The 27,965-nt window shown below is 48.6% G+C and overlaps 2 protein-coding genes across 2 annotated transcripts; both read right to left on the reverse strand.

Moving 5' to 3' along the window:
* Positions 1 to 267: 267 nt before the first annotated feature.
* On the reverse strand, positions 268 to 12,238 carry PM20D1 (peptidase M20 domain containing 1). Its single transcript, XM_027901263.1, has 13 exons — positions 12,043 to 12,238; positions 10,300 to 10,386; positions 9,562 to 9,794; positions 8,050 to 8,136; positions 7,244 to 7,377; positions 6,677 to 6,796; positions 5,834 to 5,909; positions 5,543 to 5,604; positions 5,222 to 5,300; positions 4,063 to 4,134; positions 3,487 to 3,655; positions 2,702 to 2,801; positions 268 to 1,925 (listed from the first exon to the last, which is right to left on the reverse strand). The coding sequence occupies exons 1-13, from the start codon at positions 12,236 to 12,238 to the stop codon at positions 1,796 to 1,798; spliced, it is 1,545 nt and encodes a 514-aa protein (XP_027757064.1). The 3' UTR covers positions 268 to 1,795.
* Positions 12,239 to 15,169: 2,931 nt separating this feature from the next.
* On the reverse strand, positions 15,170 to 27,936 carry SLC26A9 (solute carrier family 26 member 9). The gene is made up of 20 exons (XM_027901262.1): positions 27,797 to 27,936; positions 26,655 to 26,794; positions 26,351 to 26,461; positions 25,895 to 26,070; positions 25,464 to 25,628; positions 24,778 to 24,930; positions 24,324 to 24,406; positions 23,922 to 24,069; positions 23,115 to 23,228; positions 22,587 to 22,664; positions 21,944 to 22,039; positions 20,049 to 20,155; positions 19,476 to 19,545; positions 19,291 to 19,383; positions 18,755 to 18,871; positions 17,907 to 18,224; positions 17,633 to 17,687; positions 17,129 to 17,274; positions 16,266 to 16,343; positions 15,170 to 15,639 (listed from the first exon to the last, which is right to left on the reverse strand). The coding sequence occupies exons 1-20, from the start codon at positions 27,919 to 27,921 to the stop codon at positions 15,592 to 15,594; spliced, it is 2,421 nt and encodes an 806-aa protein (XP_027757063.1). The 5' UTR covers positions 27,922 to 27,936; the 3' UTR covers positions 15,170 to 15,591.
* Positions 27,937 to 27,965: the final 29 nt, after the last annotated feature.

The following is a 27,965-nucleotide window of genomic DNA, read 5'->3' on the forward strand; positions in this document are numbered from 1 at the left end:
CCGGGGCACACAGACAAAGTGCAGCAAACCATAAAAGATGCAACTATTTACTGCCCAATAATGCCTGAACAGAGCTAGCTGGTTTTGTATAGGAAGGGGGAGCACCAGGGAGGGTGCAAAAGATCAAAGCTGGCTGGAAAAAAAAAAAAAATATGTGGGTTTGTTTTGATGGAAACTTTATGAATTGCTCCAGCGTAGAATCAGGTGTGGAAATGACTTCACTGCAATTGTACAGTTACATAAAAAGACTAAATAGCAATCAGAAAAGAATCCAAATTCCTTGTTTTATTAGGTGAAAACATCAGTCTTGTTTCAATTATTTAGTTGGTGGTAGAGTTGTAGCCCTCTGGCCACAATGATAAGATCACATTGCAAATAAATAAGAGAATGGTGAAAAGAAAGAAGAGGAATCACAGTTCCATCAGTGTTTTTCAGGATACATTTCGTGGTATTTCCTGTACATTCCAATACATTTTACAGTATGAATTTAGAGCAGAACAACCACCCATTCCAGTGTATAACTCAGGCTGTGAAAAAGAGCCACATCTCTGCAGCAGGAGGGAGATATGTGACTGTGTGTCAGTGCTACAAGGCAGCTTTCACCCAGACTTCTCTTGGCTAATATCAAGGTGCTAATTATTTATTTGTTTAATTAATACTGGTAACCCCAGCTAAAGAGACCAACAAGGCCAAAAGTGCTATCAAGGACAGGCAGGAAGTGCAAGATGAAACAGAGTCAACATCAATGGCCTGTCTATCCCAGGATTCCCGAAGAACTGAGGCAGTGGAAGTGCTGCAGCAAAGTGAAAACTGCACAGGCAGTGAAGGAACAAACCTCTGGTTCCACTGAACTGGAAGAAGCTGAAGGGCTTCACATCTTTCACAATCAAGTTCTCAGAGGAGCAAATGAGAAACATACAGTACAGGAACTGATTCAGTGAAAAGAGAAAATAAATGAGCTGACAGCAGTGGGTTAGTTTCTTATTTCAAGCTGCAGTCCCTTTACTCTGACACCCAGCTGCACAACATACCCTGAGCCACACCAAAGAGTCAGGGAGGAAAATAAAAAAAAATAAATCACTAAGAAGACAGGAAGAAAAGTTTTCAGCACCTCATCAGTTACAGCAACTTCTGGAGCTCAGTATTTTAAAAGAGAGTCAGAAATCAGTGCATGAATGGAAGAGCTTGGCAGTTGGGAGGTAACACTGACACTGGCTGAGAGCACCTTGGATGCTGGCTGAGAGCATCCCCTGGGGAAGCAGCCTGGGACAATCCCCTGGGGAAAGCAGCCCAAACCCAGCAGTGCAGTTTTGAACTCTTAGTGTGACTCTACACGAAACCTTTCAGCACGTCACAAACCTTCCACGTGAGCTGCTGACAGACACCTCATTTACACGAATGAAAAGTCAAATTAACTGTATCAAATGAAGTTTGCCAAAAGCCCAGAGGATGATTCACCTCTCACTGGCGAGTGACTGCTGATTATAGCTGAGATTTTTAAGTGACTGCCAATTTCAGAGGCTTAAAGAAAAAAATTAATGTCAGATTAATGGCTGCACGTCAGACCAGGGAGGAGCAGAAATCAGGGTTATTTGTTGTGTTTTATGCAGGTTCTGTGGCAAACCACACATTTTCCCGAAGCAGCAACCAGCAGTTTTTTCCATCTGTATGTAAACCACCATATACAAGCCCCAAATTCCAGATGGAGCTCAATGGCCAGCACAGAACTGCACCTTCAGCCCAGCCCCCTGTGTCCCACAGGCCACCTCAGCAGCTGCTCCTCTCAGGGTGTCTCTCACAGCTCGTGGGAGCTGGAGTGGGGCTCTGGAAGAGTGTCAATGTCACAGTTCTTGATCAGCTGAAAGAGGAACTCAACCTGTTTCTCATAATTCTCAATGGAGATTCTCTCATTCAACCCATGGATCCTGAAAGAAAAAGAGGAGTGGTTTTGACTCCAGTGTGTATTTGTGACCCTCTTGCACGTGCCCAGCACCCTTCTTGCCTGTTGGCTTCATAAAGCAATGCACAACATGAACAGAAAATTCTGCACTGTAACCAAACCAAATTTACTGATTCTAAGGCTCTGAGCAAAACAACTATGTCTGTGGTGTATGTGGAAAAAAAATCCTAACAGTATTCCAGCTCTCTGCCCATTTCTTGGCCAGTTATGTCACTGTCCTGCACAGCCAGAACACTCTTCTGCAGCACCTGCACCTCCATAAAATGACACATCTAATACATGCTAAATGAGCAAATAATCCCTTGCATGATGATGCTGTTATCAGTTTATTTCAGGAAGCGTAATTTCCAGCTTTAAGGAGCAAATCAATTCAGAGTGGAATGCGTCCAAAAATGTGGGTAAATCTCCTGGACAAGGCCAACTACCAGAACACCACCTTTCACACTCCTGCAGCACAGTGAGCTCCACAGCATTGCTGGCCTACCAAATGGAACCCCTAAATGAGCCCTGCCCGCATTTGAAGGGACAATGAGTGAGGGCTGATGCTCTCCCAGCGTAATTTCCACCCCCATTAGAGCAGCACCCAAATCTGCAGGAAATGGGTGGCTTGGCCGGGTGTGAGGCCACGCCACCAGCACGCTAAGGTACACAAGGTTGGGTTTCCTTCTGCCTGAGGCAGCTGCATCTTCCATTTCCCTGCTGCCCAGCCCAGCAGCTGCCCACAGCAGGCAGAGCTCATACCTGGGGAGATCATCTGCAGTCAGGAGCAGCGGGTTGAAGCGGTAAATGGCGTTGGTGACGTTGGTGAAGTGCCTGCTGTCCGTGTTTCCAATGCACGTGCCTGGAAAACAAAGCCCCAGAGGTTCACTCTGCCTCACAGCAGCTATTTAATGACCCCCATTTCCCCCAGGAGAAGGGAAAGGCAGCTGATAACAGCTCTGCGTAACCACTGCCTGCACCAAAAGCAGCCTCACTGGAAACAGTGGGTTGGTACATCCTGGAGGGACGTTCTCTCCTCCAGGAACAGGAGCTGAACGTACAATTCAGTCTAAGAAGAGCCTCTCCAAAAGTTTAAGCTTCAAACTGCGGTCCAACAAACACTTACAGAACTAAGAAGGAGCTGCAAGAAAGGGAAGGGGCTGGGATCCTAAGGAACAATACAGAAAAGCAGGAATGGCTCTGCCAGCCATGAAAACAATAAAAGAAGACCTAAAGCAAGAAGACCTCCTCCTCTCCCTCACAATCCCTTTCTTCCCTGAAGAGATTCCTTTGTATGTGCAGAGAGTCCAATTCAAGGCTCATTGTTCCTGTCAGCTTCCTGTTTGCTTTTTTACTTCCACTACTTAAAAAAAAAAAACCCCAACATTAAAACTTTTGAAGCATAAAGAGGGAACGGAATAAAAAGAGGAAAAAACAGCTGTTTCCAGTAGTTAACAGCTGGGGTGGAGAAGTACACAGCAAATGGAAACAAATGGGGGAGGGGGCAGAAGCTGGAGAGGAAACAATCATCATGTGCCTGCTGTTACCTGGGACTACACTGTCAACATCTGGGAAAGTGTCCAGAATGGTTTTTTGAAAAATATGGACTGCAAATGTCTGCTCATCCCAAGGACTGATGGGGAGTGGATCAAAGGCCTCTACTACATCAATCTTCACTCTGTCATCAGCAATGGTGTTTCTAACTGCCTCCAGCACCTGTGGGTAAAACACAGAGATCAAATAAGCACAAGAAATGAGACAGCATCCCTTACACACATCGGCAGACATCCTGCTTTCCAGAAAACATTTGCCTGTGAACTGTCAATTGTGGCTGTTGAAACTGTGTGTCAGCCTCTCTTCCTCTTCCTCAGTGGATTCTGATACTTCAGCTGAATTTTTTAAGCCCAGTGCAATCCCTGTCTCAAGGTGTTCATGAACTGCTTCAATCCTGAAAGGCGGGGGGTTCAACCTGCTGCTGTTGGGAGTTGTATCATCCAAATCACCCAGAAAAAAAAAAAGTTCTAGGAAGAAAAACTTCCAGCAAAGGCTCGGGAAAGGAAGGTGTTTTTTGCTGCTCTTTGACACAAAAGGATTTGGGAAGCAGTGGGGGGGTCAGTGGGTACCTCAGCAGCCGTCTCGGCCGAGTGGATCCGGAAGTTCACGGTGGCTTTTGCAGAAGAAGGGATGACATTCACCTAGAACAGAAAGGAAGGGCCAAAGTTAAAAGGAAGTTAAAAACTGATTAAAATGCCAACTGCAAACTCGGGAACTCAAACAACTCCAGGCCTCAGCCTAATGCTTCACGATTTCCACGTAGTGTGATATCTCTTTTTGTGTTAAAACACCGTAAATCTCATCTAAAATGCAGATAAATACACAAGGAAACATTCATAAATTCAACAAAAATTAAATTAGCCCTTATATAGAAATCGGTATCTTGAGCTAAGCCCTCTCCCTTCAGAAACTTTCTACTGAGAAGTTCAGAAACTTTATTTTGGTTTCCCTTTTAAGCAATATTTTTATCTCCTTGTCATGTTCCTTTTCCCCAAATATGAGATATAAGTCACTTAAATGATGTTACTGAACACACATTAACTCTTCTTTTCTACAGAATGAATATTTAGAACTTTGTTAAATAAAAAATGTATGATCTCTAGGAAAAAAACCAAACAGCAAGTAACCAGGGTGTCAGTTCTCTCCTGGCCACTCCGTGTCACTGTTCAGCCACTGCATCTTGTTTTCTTGTCCACTGATGCTTTTCAGTAACAGATTTTTCCAGGGACACACCAAACAGCCTGTTTATTTTTCAGGGCTACAGTATTTTTGGACAGCTACACCTCCTTATCAGGGCAGGATCTGGCTGTTATCAGCCAGAAGCTGTTATCTCTCAGTCCAAGGTGCAAACTAACCCTGCTTAAGGCAAACACCAGACCTGTCCTACGAACACAAGACCCCACCTGGGCCAGGGAACTGCTTATGACTGTGAGTTTCAAATACTGTCGTTGATATTTTGTAGGATTACACAAAAAAAACCTCTTTCTTGTCTGTCCTAAAGCATTAACAACCTTAAGACTGGTTGATAGAGATCAGAGACTTCGGAAAGGAAGCGATTTTCAACTGTAGCCAAATCCAAGCCGCATCTGAGGGAGGAACGAGAGTGGTGGTGACAGGTGGTGACAAACAGGGCCCATACTGATCTTATAAATGGATATAAATAGCTGGAAATCAAATGTCCTAACGGTCTCATCCTATTACATGGAGAAAAAATGCAAATGAAAGTACCTTGATTCCTGCATTGAACATGGTGACTGCGGTCGTCGTCCGAATCAAGGCGTTGGTGGAAGGTTTCGAGGCGAGAACTCTTAAAAAAAAAACCAGAAAGAAACAAACAAAAATTTTCAAACAAGGTGAACGTTCCTAAAACACAAGCACCACAATTCTACAGGCAATAAGCTGAATGATGGCTTGTTCAATTAAGGAAGTGCTTATTAACAGTAGAACACTGAATTGCCTGAACTGTAAAATAATGTGACTGATTTCCTGGGAAGACTAGAAACGGCTTCATCTTTCAAGGTTTATCAAGGATCTTTTTTTCTTTCTTACCTGCTGACAACAGGTGAAAACAGCCACAGATTGCTCATGATGAGATTGAGAGGAAACCTGAACTAAGGGGAAGAAATAAAGCCACAAATCAGAAAGTTTCCAGTTTGCAAGAGCACGGCAGAGTCACTTGGCTAGGGCTGAAACAATTCCAGCAGAAACAATTATCTGGGAGAAAGGCCAGCTGAAGTCCTCTCCTTTCCAGGACCTAGCTGTGCTCTAAATTCATAAGCTGGGTTACTCTTCACTTATTAATATGGAAATCTGGGAATGAAATCAAGCTGCTTTCCTCACCTCTGCTGCAAGGTGCTCCATAGTCATGAGCTCTGGCCCGTGGCCAAAGAGGTTGCGCAAGGGATTCTGCTCCAGTCTGCAAAACAAACAGCATTTGGAATTAAAAAAAAAATAAATAAAAAGAATCTCTGGCTGTTACTGCTCCAGAAGGTTGACAGGAATTTGATTTCTGAATTATATTTGAGATGCAATCACACTTAGCTCTCATGGTGAGTGAATCTGCGAGCACAGCTCCACAGATTTCTGGGCGTTCCAGTCACACGCAAAGACTTTCTTTGAAAAGCAGCTGAAAAAAAATCTCAAAGCCTGACTCCTATAAATACATGGAAATCTAGGAACACATCAAAACAAATTCCGCCATGCCTGGACATACTAAGTTTTTTTAAAACATATATTTATTAGCCAATTTGGTATCTACACTGACACGTAAAGGGACGATTTATGCAGTCACTTTATGACTCTACACCATGTTTACTGGCTTGGAGAATTACCAGCTGAGGTAGCAGGCATGTGCAGGAATAAATTCCAGAGAAATCCTGCAGCCCAGACAAAGGAATCTCTATTGCTACAGAGTAAATTAGGGTAGACAGCACTTGTCTTGCTTTTAAAGAATCAACTGACACTGGGAACAGATGAAGTGAAAAGACACCGCAGACACCTGGCAATTGTCCCTTTGCTGGGAGCTGTATTTCTGCCCTTCAAAGTCAGCTACAAACTGCAATTTCAAATATATTGACAGGAATTTGAAAAAGGCTCTAAGTACAAATATTAAAAAAGTCACATATCAGTGACTTGGGAGTCTGCTTGACCGTCTTTGATGTTGCATGACAGGGAAACTCTCACCTGGACATGGCTGCTGCAAGAATGCCAATACTTGTCTCCTTAGGAGGAAAGGATGAATGTCCTGGTGTTTTTTCCACAGTGAAGTTCAGTGTCATTGAACCCTTTTCTGTGACAGCAATTCTGCTCAATGATAGACAAATAAGTCAATAAATAAACAAATAAATGATTCATGCAGCCAACCCCAAACACACATACACAGGCTATAGATAAAAATAACTACTGTGTGTAGTTTTGGTATCATAAAAAACACCCAAGAAGCAGCAGCAACAAATCATTATCACAATATTTAGATGTCTGGAGGACTGATGTCTTGGCTGCTTCTCCCCAGCACAAAATTAAAATGCTTGCAAGGGCTAAGTGGAACATTCTGCTTCTGTCAGCACAGCTGTGATGGACAGCAAGCAAAGGCTGAAGGTCCTTGGCTTGCACTTTGTGCCACTGCTGCAGCAACACCAACGCCGCCCCACGCCTTGAAAACATACTGTAGTGACATTAGCAAGGCCATTAATCACTAATTAATTATTGAAAATGAATCACTTTCAGCAGGAGCACTCGTGTTCTCCTTACAGAGCCACTGGCTTCTTCACTCCGGCAATGATCCCGTCCAGTACCGCGCTTCCCTCGTCCAGCAGGAAGGAGAGTTTCACTCCTCTGGATTCCAGCAGAGCTGCCATTTTCATGGCTCCCTTCCTACCAGACACCTGGGAGAATCCAGACAGAGGAGCTGCTTAGATTAAGGCAGGAGGAATACTGGAAAACACCTTGCTGCTGACAGTTCACTAGAGATTGCTAATGGCCCAGCAGCAGATGGATTTATGTCCACACTGAGGAGTGCTCTCATTCACCAGCCCCTCAGTGTTGCTTGAATTTCTCTTGATTTTTAGACATGATATCTCAGAGCTATAAGCTCCACAGAACAGCAATTTTAAACATATTAATTTTAACTATTAACAATCCTTTTTCTATTTTGAAAATGCATAAACAAACCCACCTCACCTGTCTCTCTGTACCACTAAGTGGAACATTTTTGTTAGTTCTTCCTGATCATTTGCAACAACCCTATGAATCTTAAGCCAGCTTTTCATGTCCTATGTGTACTCCAGAATGTGACTCCTGCTGCACCTTCCTTGCAGGAAAGAATCTGAACTACCACCCTCCTGTGTTCTCTTTCCTCATCACACCAAACCCTTTGTCAACGTCACACAAAGCCAAACAATCAACACATAACTCTGCCCTCGTGCCTGACACAGTATCTCCCCACAGAACCAAGAGAAACAGGGAAGACATTCCAGCTAAACAACGTTGAAGAAATTAAAGCCTTGTTACCTCCATGAACAGCGCAAACAACTCGTTATTGCAGGGAAATTAAATACCTCTTCATCGTGTCCGATGCCAATATAGAAGGATCGGCGGGGTCTGTAATTCCTCCTCAGCAGAAATTCCAGAGCTTGCAGAATTCCCTGCAGGAAAAGCAGAACGTGTTGTACCATCCCTGGGTGTTAATGAGGAGAATAAATGTAAAAGAATGCAAGGTGATGCTTTCACAGCCCTTAAGGAGACTTTGTTCTGCTCACAGCTGAGCTTTGATTTCTGTGGCTCCTACTGAGGATATTCCCATTCCCTGGAAAAAAACACTCCAATATTTGTGTTGATAAGCATGACAAAGTTGTAATTATTCAAGGAATTCACGGATCCCTGAAACTGTCCCACACATAGATTGGCTCTGACCTGAGCCACAAAATCCAGCCATTTTAATCAGCAGTATATTTTATACAGGAAATGCCAAGATGACAATAAAACCCCCCAGAAACTTAATTTGAAGAATGAGGAATCAAATCTACCATTTGCTGTGGGAGATATATATAACAATATATTTACCATATTATCCCATCTCACTTGTTTTTTTTTCAATTTATACTACTTAATTTTTCACATCTTGTTTCGCCACGTTCACTGAAATTGCTCATTTTTTTGGTCCCTTTGTGGAGTTACTTCTGCAGTTCACAGCAAAAGGAAGCACCAAACCAAACTCTCAAGTTTCAAGGGTTTGAAATCGATGATTAAATAACCTGAAACTTTCTAGGAGCGTGGGCTATGTCACAATAAGCAGTCACAGCACCCCTGACATTGGTTTGCTAAATATTTGTTTAAATATTTAATCACCACAAGGCACAAAGGGCCATTTTCCTTACTAATTTTTCCATCAACCTTTCCCCAATGAGAAATCTTGCCCAGATCAATCTTTTCTGTATTTTATTCCTCCTGAATGTATTAAGTACAACAGCCCTTTGTTCTGCCACAGACTGAATAAAAGATACAGGGTTATTTGTCAATCCTATTAAATAAACGTTGTTTATTTTGAAACGCAAGCCTTTTCAAAGGGCCAACTTTGGCTTTGAATGCTCCTGTGACACCTGGGAAAAAGGAAAAGGTCTATCCCTGATTTCAAACACAACACTTGACACACAGTCATGGAATGGTTTGGGTTGGAAGGGGGATTAAAGATCGTTTCAGTCCCACCCCCTGCCATGGTTGCTCCAAGCCTCATCCAACCTGGCCTTGGACATTTCCAGGGATGGGGCAGCCACAGCTTCTCTGGGCAACCTGGGCCATAAAATGTTAAATATGGCATTTAACCAAATACATCTGCACCTGTGAACACGTTCTTCTGATCCTTCTAAGAGCTTTAACTCTGCTTTCTCCAGTAATCGTGGTCACTCCATCTCTAGGAAAAGCTGGGACAACACTGCAGGGCTCGGGAATTTATCACTAATTCAAAAAGGGGGCAAGAGAGACAACGTTGTGGATTGCAAGAGAACAGACTCCTCCAATTTCCCCTTGCCAGGCTCTTATCCTGCTGAAATGACGTTACCAAGAGGACGTACTATGGCAGAGTTTTTGTTATCCAGCGTTCCTCGTCCGTAGATGAAACCTTCGTGCTCTGCAGCTGAGAAGGGAGGGAAATCCCAGCCCTCGGGGGGAGCAGGCACAACATCCATGTGTGCCAGCAGCATATAGGGCAGCAGGTCAGGGGCAGAGCCCTGAACAGTAAAGAGGTGGCTGTATTGCCCTACAATTTCATGCTGGATGAACTTTGAAGAAAATACAGCCGGGAAGACTGTTAGGGGAAAAAAAAAAAAATTAAAAACACAATAATGTCCCATGCTATGATTGTACATCCCATAGAGCTGTCATCTATTCAGCCTCAGGGGAGCACTGCAAATGAGACTGATCACAGGAGAGAACAGAAGTTCTCACACTTGCACCAATCCATCTCACTTTGTATTTAAAACTTTCCTAAACAAACCAGGAGTTCTCGTTCACCAGTACTGGAACTGCCAAAAAAAGGGGCTGAAGCAGCAGTAGTTATCCTTTTTTTTTTTTTTTTTTAATGGCATTTAACCATCTCAAGGACCAAAAACCACGGGTGCAAGAAGTTGTTTAAACCTTCCCTGTTCAAGCTTTGGCCATGGATACCCCAAAAATACACATGTGCCAGTTCTGACAGGTCTTTCTTCAGGAAAACCTGTTCCATTATATTCAGGAACCATATATACACTCTCCAGTTTGTTTATCAAAATGAAATCAAGCAGCAGAGATTGCTGAGAATGAAAGTTTAGTACCTCTCTGAATGTAACTCCCAAATTCTGCCATGGCTGTTGTATTCAAGTCATCTGGAGACGTGGATACAGTTGGGATTTTAATGGCACCTTCAATGAAACACAGACCAGAAATCACTCAGCGCTGAAATCAAACAATACTTGCATGGTCATCAGAAGAGGGGAAGGATATTTATGTTCCTGAATATTTCCCAGGAGCTTTAGACATTATTTCACGAGCTGCCACTATCAAAAAAGGGCTGATGTGCTTCAGCTGAGCTGTGCACAGGCAGCCACCAGGATTCCCCAACAGCTCAGCCAGGGCATTTCTGCAGATAATCTGACTCCACTTTTCATCCTCAAGTGTTGAATGATATCGTTAAAAATGCTACTGTCCAGGAGCAGCTGCAATTTGCTTGGGTGATCTGATTCCTCAGAGGCATAAACTACTCTGGCAGCTGAACAAGCAGCTTAGTTGGCAGTTCAAGGTTCTTTCTCAACAGTGACTTGTGTCGTGATGGCAAGAGTGTTATTACACAGACTGCCCTAACTATTAAAATATATAAACAGACAGGTCTTTTGTTGGTTCTTTTAGTCTGCTGTGTCATTTAAACAGGCTCAGACACAGCTGCTCTCCAAAATCCAGCCACTGTGCTGCAGAAAATGGGTTTAACTCAGTCCCAGTCCCAGCTGCCTTTCCCAAGAGTATCTGTCAAGTGAGGTTACAGATTCTTTTGAGGTCGTGTGACTCGACAATTAACACAAAAATCTATTGTGACCCTTCATTTTCCCATTAAAAAGGTATGCAAACACGATTTGCTAGGCAATAAATCCTACAAACCAGCAAGGTATGAGATTTACACGCCCAAGCCCTACTTGAACAGCACAGGGCTATCATTTTATGCCAGATTGTGGTTTCCTGCACACTGCCAGCCCTCCTGAGATCTAAAACCCTCCAATCTCCCACGTCACACAGCACAAACACAGCAGCAGGAGGTCACAGCCAGGCTGCCAGTGGTGAGCAAGAGAGGGAAAAAATCCCCACAGAGACTTATCCAGTGGCCAAAGGGATGTCTGGAAAACACCGTCACAGGTGCCTGGTGCTTTCTGTGTGTACGAGCAGGGAATGGCAGAGAAAATCAACACTGGGCCAGAGCGGGTTCAGGAGATTCACAGAATCACTGAGGTTGGAAAAAACCTCCGAGAGCACAGAGTCCAGCCTGTGACCAAATCCCACCAGAGCACTGAGTGCCACATCAGACTGGACACCTCCAGGGGTGGAGACTCCAAACCTCCCTGGGCAGCCCCTTCCAAGGCCTGGCAGCCCTTTCCACGGAAAAATTCCTCCTGATGTCCGACGTGACCCACTCCTGGCACAGCTTGTTCCCTCTCCTCCTGTCCCTGTTCCCTGGGAGCAGAGTCCGACCCTCTCCGGCTCCCTTTTCTCTCAGGGAATTGCAGAGCCAGAAGGTCCCCCCTGAGCCTCCTTTTCTCCAGGCTGAGCCCCCCCAGCTCCCTCAGTTCTCCTGCTGCTCCAGCCCCTCAATGTCCCAACTGAGCAACCAGAACTGAACGCAGCGCTCCAGGTGTGGCCTCACCGGTGCCCTGCACAGGTGACAATCCCTGCCCTGGCCAACACCCGCTCCATCCCCGGCAAAGCACCCGAGGAGCGGCCGCCTCCACACGGGTCCCACCCTCGCCCTGTGTCCCGCCCTCAGCCGCGTCCGGGGGGCGAGGGGGGCACACGCCGTGCGCGGGCCCCCTCACCTCGCAGCGCCTCCTTCAGCTCCCGCCGCTCGTCGGCGCTGAGGGCGGCGGTGCCGGCGCTCCGCGCCCACAGCCGCGGGAGCCCGGCCGGGGGCCGCAGGACGAAGGCGCGGAGCAGAACGGCCGCGGCCACCGCCAGCACCGCCGCGCCCAGCGCCAGCCCGGCCGCCATGGCCGCCCGCCGCCCGCCCGCCATCCCTGTACCGGCCCGATGGGCGTGGCCCTGAGCCAATCACCACCCGCCCCGCCGGAGAGTCGACCAATAGCGTTGCGAAGGGTGGCGGGTTGTGCCCGCCCCCTCCGCGGGGGCTGCTGGGAGTTGTAGTTTGGAGCGGCCATGGCGGCGGGACGGAGGTGGTTCCCTCAGGCCGCTCTGGAATCGCAGAGTCACGGGATGGCTTGGGGTGGAAGGGACCTTAAAGATCATCTCATTCCACCCGCTGCCACCTTCCACTAGCCCAGTTGCTTCAAGCCCGTTCCAACCCGGCCTTGGACACTTCCAGGGATGGGGCAGCCACAGCTTTTCTGGGCAACCTGTGCCAGGGCCTCCCCACCCTCACAGGGAAGAATTCCTTCCCAATATCCAGTCTAAACCTTCTCTCTGTCAGTTTGCAGCCATTCCCTCCTGTTCTGTCGCTCCGGTTCCTGATGAACAGTCCCTCCCTGGCTTCCTTGGGAGGGTCAGCAAGGACCGGGCTGAAGAAGATCCCAAGGCAGCCCCAGAGTCATGCCCCGGGTGTGCCAACCCCACTCCTGACAGGCTTTAAATCCCAAAATCCACTTCTTTCCATGTTTCCACCAGCCAGCACGATGGAACAGTTGTTCTTCCCTTCTTTACTTCTTTTGAATGTAAAGATTTACCCCACCTTCCCATGGCATAAACTATCCCAGGATGCCAAGTACCAGATGGGAACCCCTACGGAAGTCCTTCTCTCAGATCAGCAGAAGCAGATGATTGTTCACATATTCTTTATTTTAAAAAAAGAAAAAAAAAAAAAAAGAACGAAACCAATATTAAATTAAATAAATTACAGACATTTCTGAGGTGGTTATGCATCATGCATTTACCAAGGAAGGCTTCAGAGCCGTCACACATCGACATCACTGTTATTTAAGAGAGATAAAGGGACACTGGAAGGTAAAAATTTCACCAGTGTGAATCTGAGCTTCCCTAATTCTCTGCCCAGGCACTTGGAAATTAAGCTTTTGGCCACATTGTGCCTCCAGCAGTGCTGATATTACATTTATTGCCAGAATTAACCCATGGCTACAGAAATGAGGTTTCCTTCTGTGTGGGTCATCAGATTTCAGAGCAGCCACTGCTGCTTTCTATCTGTCCCTCCTGACACCCCATCCTTCACACTTGTAGGAACTGCACAAACCACAATCCCTGTTTTCTGCTCGCTCTGTTGCTCCGAGGCTTCCTGAAATCAGCCTCCTGCAAGGAATCCCCAGTGAGGAGCTGGAAATGGGAATTTCCCTCTTTTAATGTGATGCCACCTCAGAGCTACAGAAATATTGATTGGGACAGCTTCTTGTTCCACTGTGCCAACCTCCTTGCTGCTCTTTGTCAAAGGAGCGCTCAGGCAGTAACAAAAGGCCACGAGTAATCACCCTCAAAGAGAATTTAAGAGACTTAAGCTCTTGGTTTTACCTCGTAGAACAAGCTAGACATGGTTCTGGAGAAATCACTGCTGGCTGACATTAAAATAAGGAATAACCATTAGCTAGTGGGGTTTTCCTCTTGGAAACTACCCTCCTTTGGTTTTATTGTTCTCTCCTGCACCACAAAACCAGGAACTGAGGTAGAGAAATGGTGACTTAGTTCATGAGATGTGTCATAAAACCAAGCTGGCAGGGCCCTGATGTTGTTTCCTTTACTGGCTGTCTAGCTAAGGTGGTTCATGAAGCTCTATTTTCCTTAAAAATGAGGTATCTGGGAGCTGTAGGAAAACCCCACATTCTGTTCCCAGAAAGCTTCAGTAGTCTGCTGGTGAATCAACTCGATAATGGCTATGTACTTCAAAATTGTACATTAAAGCTTGCTCATATTTCCAATATCTTAGAGTAATAAAATAGAAATAACAGTTTAAAATATAATTTACTTTCATTATTGAGGCCCCTCTTTTTTTTTTTTTTTTTTGCATTCATGGGAAGAAAACACTGCCCAGATTTGCTTCCATTACTGTCCATTTTTTTTTTCTTGGCAACTGCTGCATTTTATCCCAGTGCTGAAAATATTTTGTAGGAAGACTTGAAATTCAGACAAAAAATTGGTTTTGTTGCAATTGAAGACGCATAAATATATCTTTATCCTAATTTTTTATAACCTTATTTTCATAAAAGCCGTACTTGAGGTTGAGATCCACTGAAGAAAGAAGGGTCCCTTTAAGCCATTGGCTTGCACTTAGAATTTTCAGGTTTTCTATTGACACCTTGTCATTACTGTCACATCATCCGCACTGGGTAAGAAGGGAAGGCATCAGACAAGGAAACTAAAATAGCAGTTGTTGTGAACATCACTCAAATATAAAAGAACGTCTGTCAGGTTTTTAGAAATGACGAAGATCTCCAGGGTCTGTCTCTGGGTCAGTGAAGCAGGCGAGTTTGCCCGAGGTAGATAGTCCTGGCAGCATCAGTCTGTGGTGAATTTTAGTGAAAATTATCAAATATAGTAGAGAATTGGAATGGAAATATCACACACTGAGCAAGAGGTTTGTCTTCTCAACCCAGCGGGCAGGCAGGGCAACATGCATGTAACAGGGAAGTCTGATTTCTGATTACAAGCACATCCTATTAGTAAATAAAAAGAACCCCACATAATTCAGAAATTAGCTCTTCTCAGAGAGAGTACCAAGGTCTTGGGGGTGTCAGAAATGACAGCACTGGTTTGAGGCACTGGGGTTTGAGGCAGTGGTTTGTGGGACTCGGGGTCACAGAGAGAGGGGGAGCAGGGGGGTCATGGCAGGGGGGCCACAGGAGAGGCAGAGGTGGTGCTGCACGGACAGGAGGGGAAACTGGGGGGGCTGCACTTCCAGGCCCCCCCCCCAGGTCAGTGCACATCGCAGAACGGCTTTGCAAGAGCCGCCTTCGCTCGAGAATCAAAAGCCCTGACAGGCTTTCAATATTTGCTTGTATTTCACTTCATCAGGAAGAGAGGGAGGAGGAGAAAAGGAAGGGGCAGGATGCCCAAGTTAGGTAATCCGATGTGGGCAGAAGGGTTGATTGTGTGAGACAAAGGAGAGCGCTTGGCACCGGTGACTCATCGTCCCCTGGGTTAAGGCACCTGCCTTCAAATGAGCTCCCTTCTCCTCTAATCCACGGGATGGCATTTCCTGAGTTCCTGCTTCCCTAGGGTGCTGTTGCCTGCTGCAGAGTCCACTGCTCTGAACACCACAAACAGAGCAGGAGGGAGGGAGGAATGTGTCAGTCCCAGAGGTGAGATGGCCTCCTGCTTTGCAAACCTGTTGCATCCCCAGGTTTTCACAAAAGGATTGGAGAGAGGAGTCCGTTCTGGAGGGTTTGCCCACGCTCTGGTGCTCCCTGTGCTCACAGAGCTGTCTGGTTTTCTGAGCGGAACATGCTTCCAAACATCTCCTAAAGGGCACAGAAGACACGCAGGGTTAGGGCTGGTGCCACGGCACAGACCCACCAGCACAGCTCAGCATCGTTCAGTCCCCCAGGGAAACACCACCAGAAACCACAGCCCTTCCCAGCCCTTCTCCACGAGGGGAAGCTGGTGGTGGGAGGTTACTCCACCTCCAGCTGCGCATGGATAGCATGGCAAAGGTCAGCACTGGAACAGATCTCCTCCCAGGACCCAAATGTGGGTGCAAGTCAATTTGGCATTGATAAAGTCTGGGCTGAGAAACTTGACCTATGATCCTTTTTTGGTTTTTTGGGTGTGAGCTAAACCTGGCCCTCCAAGTTCCCCCCAGTGTGTGGGGACCACAGGTCTGACTGTGAACCTGAGCTGTGTGGCCCAGAATGGATTAAAGGATTCCCTGTGGGATAACCTACCTGCTCCTCGCCCAGGTGCCTGCCAGAGCTCCTCAGGACAGGGATGTAAAATCACATTTGCTATTAACTTTTCAAAGCACTGCAGTTACTTGCAGTTTGCCCAGCAATGCCACAGGGGAGTTCCTGTCTAATCAATCCCAAACATGACTTCTGATTTCCACCTTACACCCGTGACTGCAGTGACCCCTGGCACTAGAACTCACCTCCTCCAGGTTCTTGAACTCTGCGCTGCTTTCATCCACAGACTCGTCAGAGATGGAGAGCTCCGTCTGGTTTGGCCTCTGTGCAGGGAAGAATCGAATCCACAAATTGTCAGGGTCAAAAGGAACAGAAATAATGACTAACCCAGGCTTCAAACATCACACGTGCTCCGACAGAAATGCCCAGGGGAAGGGGCACAGAAGGAATCCTGCTCCGTTTGTTTATCTCCTGTGACTAAGTTGGCATTTACATATCGCTCTGCCCAGATATGAGATACCTTAACTTGTTCTGGTGAGATAACTGGCTCCCACTGCCCTGATTCCAGGTAAATTACCACACAATAAACCAACCCCAGTTTGGGGAAAGAGCCTGCCTGACGCTGTGCCCTCAGAATGTGCCGCCTTCCTGCTTTGGCCTTTTCTCCTCCCTACCCAGGGAGAGTTTGCATCTGCTGAGATCATTCCTGGACAGGTGAATCTGCTTTGCCTTCATTTCTGAGGGCCAAATTCTGCCTCTGTGTGCAGCTGCCTGTTCCACCCAGCACCAAACTGAGGCCACGGTGCTGGAACAGCTCCTTTGGCTTCTCCAGGATGGGACAACATTCATCTCTCAGCCAAAGATTTGTATAAGACATTTACACTTCTGAATTCCCATGGAAATCCATTCAATCAGTAGGTCCTTGGCCTGTACGTGGCAACTTGGAGATGAAATATTTTGTTGGATTTAGACATTTGCCGCTACTGAGATAAACAGGAAGCTTTATCAGTTGCAGTAGCAATTTGTTATTCTCCCTTCGTGCTGATGCAGCCTGTGAACCTGATAAGTACAGTCCTGTGAGCTGGGAAAGTCTGTGGAGCAAATTTACCTCTTCCAAGATGGGGGGGTGGACAACTTCTTTGATATTGGCCAGTGCAAACAAAACAGCATCGTGGATGGTCAGGAAGATGTGACTTCGGTCCAGGCCTCCTTCCTCAAAGAGTCCACCTGTGCTGATGTCGTTGTACACCTGGGCTGGAGAGAGGAGAGGCACGTGAATGAGGAGGAAAGCAAAGGAGAAGCCTTTGAAGGCGTGTGTGGCTTTGAAGGTGTGCAGGTTTGCTGCAGAAATGAGTGTAGGCATCTCTTTTGCTCTGTGGTTTTGGAGATGTTCCAGCCATATCACTTCCCAAATGATGAAAGGACTGATTTCCCACACAGAGAACAGTGTTTCCTTTCTTCTGTTCTCTTCTCTCCTCTGTTCTGGTTTGGTCCAACAAAAGGCTGACATCTCGCACAGTTTGCATAAAGAACACAAAAAAGTTCTCCCGTCTGTCAGGAGCACAGAAATGGGGGAAGATCACGTGGAAATGTGTTCTTTGTGGATTCTTACCCTGCACATTTGCCAAGAACACTTTAATCCCAATCTTCTGGTAACTGGAACACAGCTAGAAGGGATGAGAGGGGAGAGAAAGGATTAATTAGACTGCTGCTCCAGCTTTTGTTAATACATAAAGTCTTATATCAGGGCTTTACATGTTCTGGGGATGCTGGAGGAGAAAAGCACACAAACCTACTGAGGCAGGTAAACAAACACCTTTTATCAGAGATGCCCAAGGGAGTAGAAGGCACCTGTAGCTTGGCTGTGCTTGCAGCACAGAGCTAACCTTGCTCAGAGCTTTTGTGCCCATGAGGTCGACAAAGCACACCCCGCTCATGTCCAGGATGATGGTGTGAAAGCTGATGTAGGGCGGTGCCGTCAGCACAGGGTCAACATCTGCCCTGGGCATGACGCTGAAAGTGCTTCCCTGCAGGGTGGTGGTGCTGCCCAGGTCCCTGGAGCTCTGCACCGGCCCAGCACCGCTGGCAGTGGGGCGGAAGGTGACGTAGGAGATGCTGGCACCGTTGGCGGTCGTCTGGTTGTTGTTGGTATCTGTCGGAGAGGTGCTTTCAAAGTCCTTCTGGAGCTCTTGCAAAGACAAGGTCTGCAGCAAAGCAGAAATGCAGAGTCAGGGCTGCCACTGTATCCAGTGGCAATGAGGTGTTTTTAATCTGGGATGACTCCAACCTGGCCCTAGACCGAGTGTCCCTTGGGGCTGGAGTTCGTTAGATTAATTTGACGTGATTCATCATCCCGTGCTTCAAAACTGCTCAGCACTGCAAACCAAATGCAGCTGGGATGGCTGGAAAACGGGCTTTGGAAGGGCACTTTGGAACTGAAATGCTGACACAGATGCATCTTTAGGGAAGGATGACAAGCCTGGTTTCTACCAAACTGCTCACCGTGTTTCCATTCCAGCCATCTCTGTGGCTTTCTCATTCCCAGTAATTCCCAGTTCTCCTGCATCCTAAGGTTTTGGCTGTTGGGAGGAGTGGGGATGTGGGTGGGATGGAAAGGAGGTGAGAGGTGGTGAATGTGGCCAGGAAGACAATGCAGAAAATCCTGTGTTATGAGGAGCTATTTGGTGGGGACTTGGGATCTTATTCATGAACACGGGAACCTGACCTGAGTTACCTTGTTCTGCTTCAGTAGGAATTTCGGGAGCTTCGTTGGTGACTGTGCTGTCCCCTTCTCCTGCCGTTTCAGATACTTCTTCCTGGCCAAGTACACTTTCCCAGGATCCACCCCAGTCTGTTGGAAAGAAAGAGTTTTCTTTGAAAAGGTCTGTGCAGACCCACAGTCAGGGGCTGTCCTGTTATTTCCCAGCTTGTGGCACCAGCTGTGCACCAGGGTGAGATGATCCTGGTGGCAACCAAACATCTTTAGCAACTCAGGGTACCTGCACATGCAGGGAGAGACTTGCAGTAGCAGGATGCCCCTGTTTTGGCAGAGCTTGGAGGGGGATACCTGCCAGGATTCAGGTATAACCTCTCAAGTGAGCTCTACAAACAGTCCTGAAGCTCAGGGAGAAGAGGGTGGAAGAGTAAAGGATGGATGTGACCATCTGTCGTGATCATCCATGGCTTAATTATCTCCATGCAGCAATACAGGGCAGAGCAGGGGCCATTTGGGATTGGCTGCAGGCAGAAATTTGTCAGGGCATGGCTCACCTTGGCTATGACCTTCTCCCGGAATATCTCGGAGTTGGCAAAATACAGAGGTGAGCAATAGGTCACAATTTTGATCCCATTAATTTCGTGCACCTGCAACAGAGACAAGAGCTCAGACCAGGCCTGGGTACCAGTGGCAAACAAAGAACAGAACTTTCCTTGAGGACGCTTTATCTTCACCTTACCTTGTTGTAGGACTTGGGATTCCTGTAGATGTCAGTGGAAGTCACCTGGCCCAGGGCAGAGCCATTCCGGCTGCAGGGAGGAAGGGAGCAGCATTAGAGTGAACGTTGCAGGGGAAGAAAACTGCTTTGGTTCGCATTCCACACCAGGATTTGAAAATCTGCTTTATGAAAATACTTGCGTTTCATCCCTGCAAGAGGTGCCAGGCTGGGAGATATTAATAAAAGGGGCTTCGACGGATTAAAAAAAGGGTGTGAAAAACTTCCCGCCGGCCTCTGCACATGCACGGGGCTGGCTCTTTGGATGAGCAGGACTTTCTGCTGGGAGTTGTGCAGGGTGAAGCAAACACCCTGAGAGACTTCCCCTCGCCTTGGGATGTGCACGGGAGCGGGAATGCAGGCAGTAAATTAGCGCCTGCCATTCCTGTTTGCACATTCCGGGGAGGACACCTGCGCTCCCCCGGGCTCCTGCCGCGCGTTCCTTCGAGACACGGGCCAGAGGTCGGTTATAAAACCCTCCATTCTGCCCCCCTTGGGGGGGGGTTTGCTGTCTCTTGTAGCTACTCTGGTACTCACAATTGGGTATGGAAAACCACGACCAGCACGGAAAATCCCACGCCCACCGCGACTCCGTAGGGAAGGCTCAGGAAGAAAGCGGAGAGGAAGCTCACCAGCCACACCAACTGCAGAGAGAGAAGGGCACGGCAGGTCATTTCTGATGGAAAACAGCCCTGTGCTGATATCCTGGGCTCCCAAAACCACACAGGATCGACAGACCAAGGCCTGGATTCTCCAGAACCCGAATTCTCTGGTTTTTTTGGCGTGTTTTCGTGCGGAACATCCTCGCTGGGCAGTTTGCCAGGAGCCCCAGTTTCTCGGGCGTAAAAGCAGCCGGCGCGTTTCTTCACGGCTGCACGAGCACACCGCCCCTTCCATCCAAAAAAGTATCAGCCTGGCTAGCCCAGGAAAGGCTCCTGCAGATCACACCATCTGCTCTCAGCCCCAGGAAACTCCTGCTGGCAGTCTGAGCATTTCAGAAGGAATCAGCATCTCCCTGAGAACCTCCTGAGCACCTGCTGTAAATGGCCTGACCACAGAGCGGGTTTGATGGCCAAGTATGACAGAGCACCCCAAAACTTGCTTCACCTCCAGCTCAGAGCTCTGACATTGTCATTTTTATATGTTAGTGCTTGAGCAGCTCCCTCCACTTGAAATTAGTCCTGCCCCAGCTCATAAACTTGCCCTCTGAGAATCATTATCAGGTTATTTTAATCCCCTCCTCAAGACTAATAAAACCTAACTTTGGCCTTGGACAAGTCAGAGTAACTGATGACTTCAGCCTCCTAATTTATATGGATTGTGTATGTAAATGGCAGGAAAGGGCTTCCCACCATCCAGGCTTCGTGCTGGGCTCTGTCTGTGGAGTTAGTTGTCCTGAAACACAACCAGTCTCAAGGAGATGAACACTGGTGGTCTGAACAACACCCAGACTCAGTGTTCCCCATTTTGGGACAGGACACTGAATCTAGTTCAAATTCCAAGGAGATTAAGGTCAGGGGAATCCCGTTCACTCCATTGGCATCTGCCTGGTCCCTGCACTCCATGCACCTCCACTCAGTCCACCATCCCCTCAGGGGTCTGCCCAGGCTTTGGGCTGGGGTCTCTAAGCCCATGGGGTCGGTCTGTGCTCCCCTGTGTGAGCTCTGGTAAGGGGCAGTAACTTCACTGCCCTCATATGAACTGCCAGAGCCGCCAGACCTTCCATCCCACCCACCAGCATCAGCAGAACCCACTCAGAGATGTGCTCAGATTGCCAGCCCATCCCTTCTCCAGCACCTGTTTGAACAGTATTTTGGGAAAGCTCTTAAAGGCTCAGGTCAGCCCCTGTGGACTCCTGATTCCCCCGATAAGGTGGTTTGTCGGGACTTGACAGGATATTGGCTCAGTGTCCACACACACCACTCAGCCGTGGGAGTCCTGTTCAAACACTGTCTTTTTATGTCAGACATTTCCAAATTCCGTTCTCACTCCCCCGCACCCCCTGCCTGGGTTTATACATCAACCAGTGCCTGGAGTCCTTATCACTGTGAAGGGCTCTCCTCACCCTGGAGGGCTATTGTGTGAGTTTTTAAGTCATGACTCGCAGATATTGAGCAGGGCCGGTTTGGCTAGTTCTGGGCAAACAGGCTCCCGCACTTGATTGGCATTTAAACACAGCAGGTAATAGTTCAGGCCTCTCTGATATGTGCTCTGAGCACCGGGGTGCTCAGCTGGGCAGGACAGGCTCCAGGGCCTCGTCGGTGAGGGGTTGGAAGCACCATCACACCGAGAGATGAAAAACCCACCTCCTGCAAGGGATTCATACCCCTAAATGCCCCCCAAAACCTGCTGGTCCTGCCTGGGCCCTTCACAGCCCTGGGCTGGGCTGCCAGCTGAGGCAGGTGATGCCTCCCACCACCCCAGGCACTCACACAGTCCAACTTGCTCTTCTTCCACAGGTAGAAGGGATCAGCCAGCTGCTTGAGGGAGTTTTTCAGGTTCACTGCAATGAGGGCTCCCAGGACAGACTGTGGAGGAGAGGGGATGGTGTCAGCCAGGGTGTGGATGTGCCATGGTTGGCAGCAGGTGCTTTCTGCAGCATCTGCCTTCCTTGGTCCTGATCCCACAAGGAAATGGGGAAGGCTGATGCTCACAAAGATCTTGCCTGAATCTGAGCAGAGTATTTTAGTCTATTCTCTGACTGTAATTTAAACTGCTGTTTAGACTTGTATTTGCCCAGAGAAGCTGTGGCTGCCCCATCCCTGGAAGTGTCCAAGGTCAGGTTGGACAGGACTTGGAGCAACCTGGGCTAGTGGAAGGTGTCCCTGCCCATGGCAGGGTGTGGGATGGGATGATCTTTAATCCCCCTTCCAACCCCATCCATTCCATGATTCTGTGATTCTTGCTTCCAGAGACTCAGTGCAGACAGGTCCCCAGGCCAGGATCAAACCCCCTGCCATGCAGGAGTTTGCATCAGGGTTTTTTTTTTTTTTGGAGCCAGGCTGTGCCCTCTCTTGGGTGTGTGGAGCCTGTGTCGCAACGGCCGCGCCACTTGCACAGATGTTTGTGTTTTACCTTTGGAAGAGGTTCCAGGTAGATTCCCAGAGACAACATGGTCACCATAACCACCAAGGCCACAAAGAAACTTGCCACCTGCAGAGAGGAAAGAGATCACTGCAGCAAACAGCAGGGTCTTCCTAAACTCCCCAGGGGTCTTTCTCCTCCTGCCGCTGCAGCCAAGGGCACAACTGGTCACTGCAGTATTTTATGTGAGCAGATGATTGCCTCTGAAAATAGGCAGGATTTTGCAGAGATCACAGATAACCCCTCACTGCTAGCTCTGAAAGCCAGACTGGGAATGCAGATTGACAGCTCTATGTCTGTGAGTGAATCCAAAGAACCACCCAGGGAACAAAATGGGGTTGGAGAGGGAGAAAATTCTCCTTTGACAACAACAACGTGAAGCACTCGAATGTGAAGCTTCTCCAGACCTGCAGAGCCACATCAGGCTGGCAGCACTTGGCAGCTCAAGGGTTTGTGCTTGAGGAGGGTCATGTAGGGAAGAGAGGAGGAGGAGGAGGAGGAGGAGGAGGAAATACTAACTTGGGATTTTGCTCCTGCCCCATCCACAGCGAGAGTGACAGAGAGGGCGCAGCAGATCACGTGGATTTTGAAGAAGGATCCAAAGAAGTTGCTGCAGCCCAGGGCCAGCATTTCCTGTGGACATGTGGAATATGGTCATCACAAAGAACAGCTGCCCGTCCTGCCAACACGTGTGAGCAGCCAGACAGGAGAGCAGGTGCCTGAGTCTGGGGTCTGCGTGGCCAGGGGAGGGCCCTGGCTTCCCAGCAGTGTATCCCAGACCCTTTCCTTTCAGCAAGAGCTGGGATGGGTTCTGGTACAGCAGGGAAACCTGGAAGCACAATTCCACATAAACACGTTGTCATCTGTTGACACACTAAGGGCAGGGCTCCATGTGGTATGTGTGACTGTTATTGAAAGCTGCCACTGTGCCAGTGATGACAAAAGAGGATTATTTAATGTCCTGCCTCCCGCAGTATCTGGGTGACACACCAGGAATCCAGGTCTTTCTCTGCTCACTGAGAAATACATCGTTGTGCTTCAGCAACCTGCCAAGAGCCCGTCCGTGCCAGCAGAACCCTCGGGTCTGGAGGGAGAGCAAGGCAGCAGAGCTCAGCCTTGTCCAGGCTGTCTGGAGATGTGTCTGCCTTGTCCTTTCACCCCCCACATGGCCCTGTGCCACCTGAGCCTGCCAGCGTGGGGGAGCAGCACGTCCGTCTGGAGCCGAGCACGGCCGAGCGCTCTTCCCATTCACGCCGTGAGGTTTCCCCTTCACGCCTGAGAGCAAGAGCAGCAGTCCCTGCCTGCTCCTTCCAGCCCGAGCATTACCTGGTTGGGGTCCACGTCGTAGCCGTGCTTGGCTGCCAGAGTCCTCCCCATGGCCAGGTTGATCACGTAGCCCACGATGGCGAGGGAGAAGGCGGTGCCCACCATGTCCTTCCACTTGCTCACCAGGGGCAGGGTGGGCTCTGGGAACCTGCACTCAGAGCAGAGTTGGGACGTGAGTGTCTGTGGGGCCAGCGAGGTGGGTGAGGAGCTGGTGTGCTCAGGGATGACATAATCCATGCCTGCGCTCTGGATGGTGGGGGTTGTGTAACAGCGCTGCCTGACAGTCCTGGAAGGGGACTGTCATACAGCAGGGAAGAGTGAGGTGTTTTCCAGGTTGCAGGAGGAGGAGGAGGAGGAAGGAAAATTGTCTGGAAGGTGAGTCAGAGTGGCACAGGCACTTACCCCATGCTGATCTTCCCGACGATGGGCATGCCGTACTTCTCGGGCATGTCAAAGCTGCCAGAGATTGCAGTTGCAACTATTACCTGAAAGACAATAAAGAGAATAAAGAGAGTGAGCAGGAAGAGCTGAGCTGGTTCAGAGCACTAATCTTGCTGTGCTCCCGGGGCTGGCAGAATAAAATCAGCACCGAATTTGGGCTGGGAGAGGAGAGAACAGTGCCAGCAGGAGTTACGTTCCCCATCCTCAGCATCCCCAGGATGCAGGTGCAGCCTAACAGGGATGAGCTGGGAGTCAGAGGTGTCCTCCATGAGGATGGCCCAATTCCTGACCCCAAGCCATGTGTGGGTCACATCATATTCACTGTGTAGGTGCTCTGCATGATGGGTCTGCTGTGAGCAGCAGTGTCCTGGGGCTGGGAGGGGAGGGTCCGAGGGACAGCCTGGGGGTCACTTACAATGATGATCTCCATGGGGATGGGCATCCGGATCTTCTTCATGTACTTGAGGTTGAGCTCCTTGACAATGATCAGGAGCACAGCACTGACCAAGGCATAGACCAGGGAGGCCAGGTTGGTTTTGGGCAGACCTTTACAAATGTCAATGAATGTCTAAAGGGGAGAGAAGAGGGGAGGGTGTCACGGGGAACCAGAGACTGCACAACATGAGCAGCACAACGGAGAGCACTTGTTACCATCATCACTGCAAACACCCTGAGGTGGGACGAGAGAAGTGCTGGAAACTTCTCTGAGGGATCAGCCACCAGCCCTGGGCCTGTGCTGGTGGTTAAATGCAGTTCTGCCTGCATCACTGGAGGATGCATCCATGGAAGATACAGGAAATCCAGGGAATGGGCAAACCTGCTCATAGGAAGTTTCTTTTTCTGACAATTGTGAATGTAAAGCAACATAGTTCACATTCTCCCAAAATCTCGCTCCCATTTAACTATTTCCTATTGGAAACTCGCCGACAGGGGCTCAGAAAATGCCCTGCAGGGCAGCAGCAGGGTGTGCAGGGCAGGGCTGGTGGATGCACTCCTCTTCCCTCCACCCTTCCCTTCTCTCCAAGCCCCCCTTTCCCTCGTGGGGGGTGTCAGTGATGCCTGAGGGGTGGTGGAAGGTGTCTGCCCAGAGCACCCACTTACATAGACGATAGCTAAGGGCCCGGTGTAAGACGGGACTGTCAAGCCGAAGACGTACTTGAGCACGGAGATGAGGATCTGCAGCCCCGCCGCCGTCATGAAGCCCCTGATGAAGGACTCGGAGAGGTAGATGGCAACAAAGCCAAACTGCACGAATCCCAGGCACAGCTGGAGGGTGGGGCAGAGGAGGTGCTCTCAGAGCTGTGGCAGCTTGCAGGGTGCCACCATGTGAGGGCTCACCATGTGAGGGGAATTTCACACCAGGACCAAAGCAGGAGTGGGTTCCCCCCACCCCCAAAGCTCTATTTTGAGGCATCCCACTGAGAAGTGGGGCCTCTTGCAGCATCTGCCACCACCATCCCTGCTCCAGGGAGAGCTTGGCCCACTCCCTGTGGGGCAGGGGACGCAGCAGAGGTGGTGCAGCAAGTCCTTACCTGTATGAGGGCTGTCAGGCAGGCTAAGGTGGCAGAGATCTGCAGCCTGGCCGCCTCCAGGGCCGTGGTGTTCACACTGGTCTCGTTGGTGGTGTGGTTGAAGTACTGGAAGTCCGACTCTGGAGCCAACTCATTGCAGATGTTGCCAACAATAATGCTGACGACAGCAAAGGTACCTGCAGCACAAAGCAGTGAGGTCAGGAGCTCTCTCTAGGGAGCATCCTGTCCTGGAAGGCACTGGGGCAGGTTGGGCCGTGCCCGCCGAGTCACCCAGCCCGTCACCAGCCCCACAGAGGGACGTGGCCACGGTTCAGTGGGGTCAGATCCTGCTGTGCAGCCAGAATCAGGGATCCCACAAACCCCTGACAGGACAAACATCCCTGTTCTGGGACACAATGAGTACTCCCAGCCAGTATTTAACTGTTCTGTGCAGACAGTGGCTCTGTAGATTCTTACCTGGGACCATCTGATGGATTCCCCCAAGGAAGAGGTATGTTACCAAGGGGAAGAAGGAGGAGTAGAGCCCATTGACAGGAGGTAGATTGGCCAGGAGAGCAAAGGCCATGCCTGGAAAACACAAGGGAAATGGGCACTGGCAAAGAAATATAGGAACAAGCAGGTTGGAGGCAGAGCTTGGGTTCAAAAATGCCAGCAATAAAGGCAGGTAACTCCCCCAAACTGAGCATCAGCATCATCTGCAGACCTTGAAATGGCAAGCTGTTATTCCCTTTTGGAGACCCAGACAACCCTCACATCTCACCTTGTGGCACTTGGATCGTCCCCGCACTGAGCCCACCGAGGACATCGGGCAAAATATAGTCCTTAATTTTATACTTGGGAAGCCACACCAGGATCGGGAACAGGCGAAAGAGGGCGAGTTTGAATCTGGAGGCTGAACATCTAATGGAGATATAAAAAATGAAAGCAGATAAGTAAAGAAGGGAGGAAACAAGGGAGCTGGGAAGTGAGCCAGGAAGGATCTTCTCAGGAGGGTCTCAAACTTTCTACCTCACCAAATTCTGAGCCCAGTGTTTGGGGCACTTCCCTTCCCCACAAGGGTAAGATTCTTGTGGTTAATTAGCTGTGCACACAGTGGAGGGTTATTATGGGGACCTTCCTCATGTAGTGAGAGGTTCCCAATGCTGCCACAGCTGGAAACTGCAACGAATGAAGGATTTAGCTCCCCAATATCCTTTCCCCCTTCAAACAGGGTATAGGTGAGCTGTGGGGAAGAAACACAGCTCAGAGATTCATGGGACAGTTTCACAGAGCCAAAGATGAACTTTTTCAGGTGCTTGGGCACAAGAAACCTTCCAAGCGTGTCTGAAAAAAAGAAGATTGTTTCTGGATTGACACATGCAACATCTCACATTTCTGCTTGCTAACTTCATGTTTCCTCTTTCCTGTGTTACTGCTTTTCTGTCTTCCAAGGAAGGTAGATTGATTTTCAAGCAATGTATCAGCGTCAGGTTATTCATCTTTATTTGCATGATTATAAACCTTTCTTTGAGTTGGTGTTGGTTTTGATCAGGAAGCTGATAAAAGGAAATTGCAGCTGAAAGGCTTAAAAAAATAATCCACACACCAATACCCACATCACCAATTGCGCTTTTTTCACTATTCAAAAAAAAAAACCTTTGGGAAACAGACCCTCAAATCTCAAATGCACTTAGTGCAAACTGTTCTGCTGATTTGCTTTCCAACCCAGCAGTGAAAAGAGCCACCAGTTTCACCTGCTTCAGTGCAATTTGCCTTTTCTCCCATGCCTTCCATCCATCAAAACCCTGGACACCATGGAGAAGGCTTCCTAGGATAAAAGTGGGACCTACATCCCCAGGTCTGAGTTATACCCCAACTGCACACTAAATCTACACATACCCCAGCTGTAGCATTCCATGTTACCTGAAAAGGTTTCTCAGCTTTTCCCCAAGGGGGTAAGTCCTGGTTTTCTTCTCGAACTCCTCGTCGAAAAGGCTGACAGAGTACGCGGGGCGTTCCACCACATAGCGGGGCCTGGCCTGGCTCATCTCTGGGTCATTGAAATTTTTCCCAGAAAAAAAAAAAAAAAAAA

The sequence above is a fragment of the Empidonax traillii genome, unplaced genomic scaffold (genome assembly GCF_003031625.1).
Source record: "Empidonax traillii isolate 1590-97213 ecotype Southwest subspecies unplaced genomic scaffold, ASM303162v1 scaffold769:size436185, whole genome shotgun sequence".
NCBI classification, from domain to species: domain Eukaryota; kingdom Metazoa; phylum Chordata; class Aves; order Passeriformes; family Tyrannidae; genus Empidonax; species Empidonax traillii.

Excerpts from the sequence above, each read along its gene's own strand:
- PM20D1 (XM_027901263.1), bottom strand. The coding sequence starts at position 12,238 with ATGGCGGGCGGGCGGCGGGCGGCCATGGCGGCCGGGCTGGCGCTGGGC. Across the intron at positions 10,387-12,042 it reads GCTGAAGGAGGCGCTGCGAG|GTGCCATTAAAATCCCAACT; the intron begins GTGAGGGGGCCC and ends GTTTCATTGAAG. Across the intron at positions 7,378-8,049 it reads GCATCGGACACGATGAAGAG|GTGTCTGGTAGGAAGGGAGC; the intron begins GTATTTAATTTC and ends GGATTCTCCCAG.
- SLC26A9 (XM_027901262.1), bottom strand. The coding sequence starts at position 27,921 with ATGAGCCAGGCCAGGCCCCGCTATGTGGTGGAACGCCCCGCGTACTCT. Across the intron at positions 24,407-24,777 it reads TCCCCATGGAGATCATCATT|GTAATAGTTGCAACTGCAAT; the intron begins GTAAGTGACCCC and ends ATTGTCTTTCAG. Across the intron at positions 18,225-18,754 it reads TCCTACTGAAGCAGAACAAG|ACCTTGTCTTTGCAAGAGCT; the intron begins GTAACTCAGGTC and ends GCTTTGCTGCAG.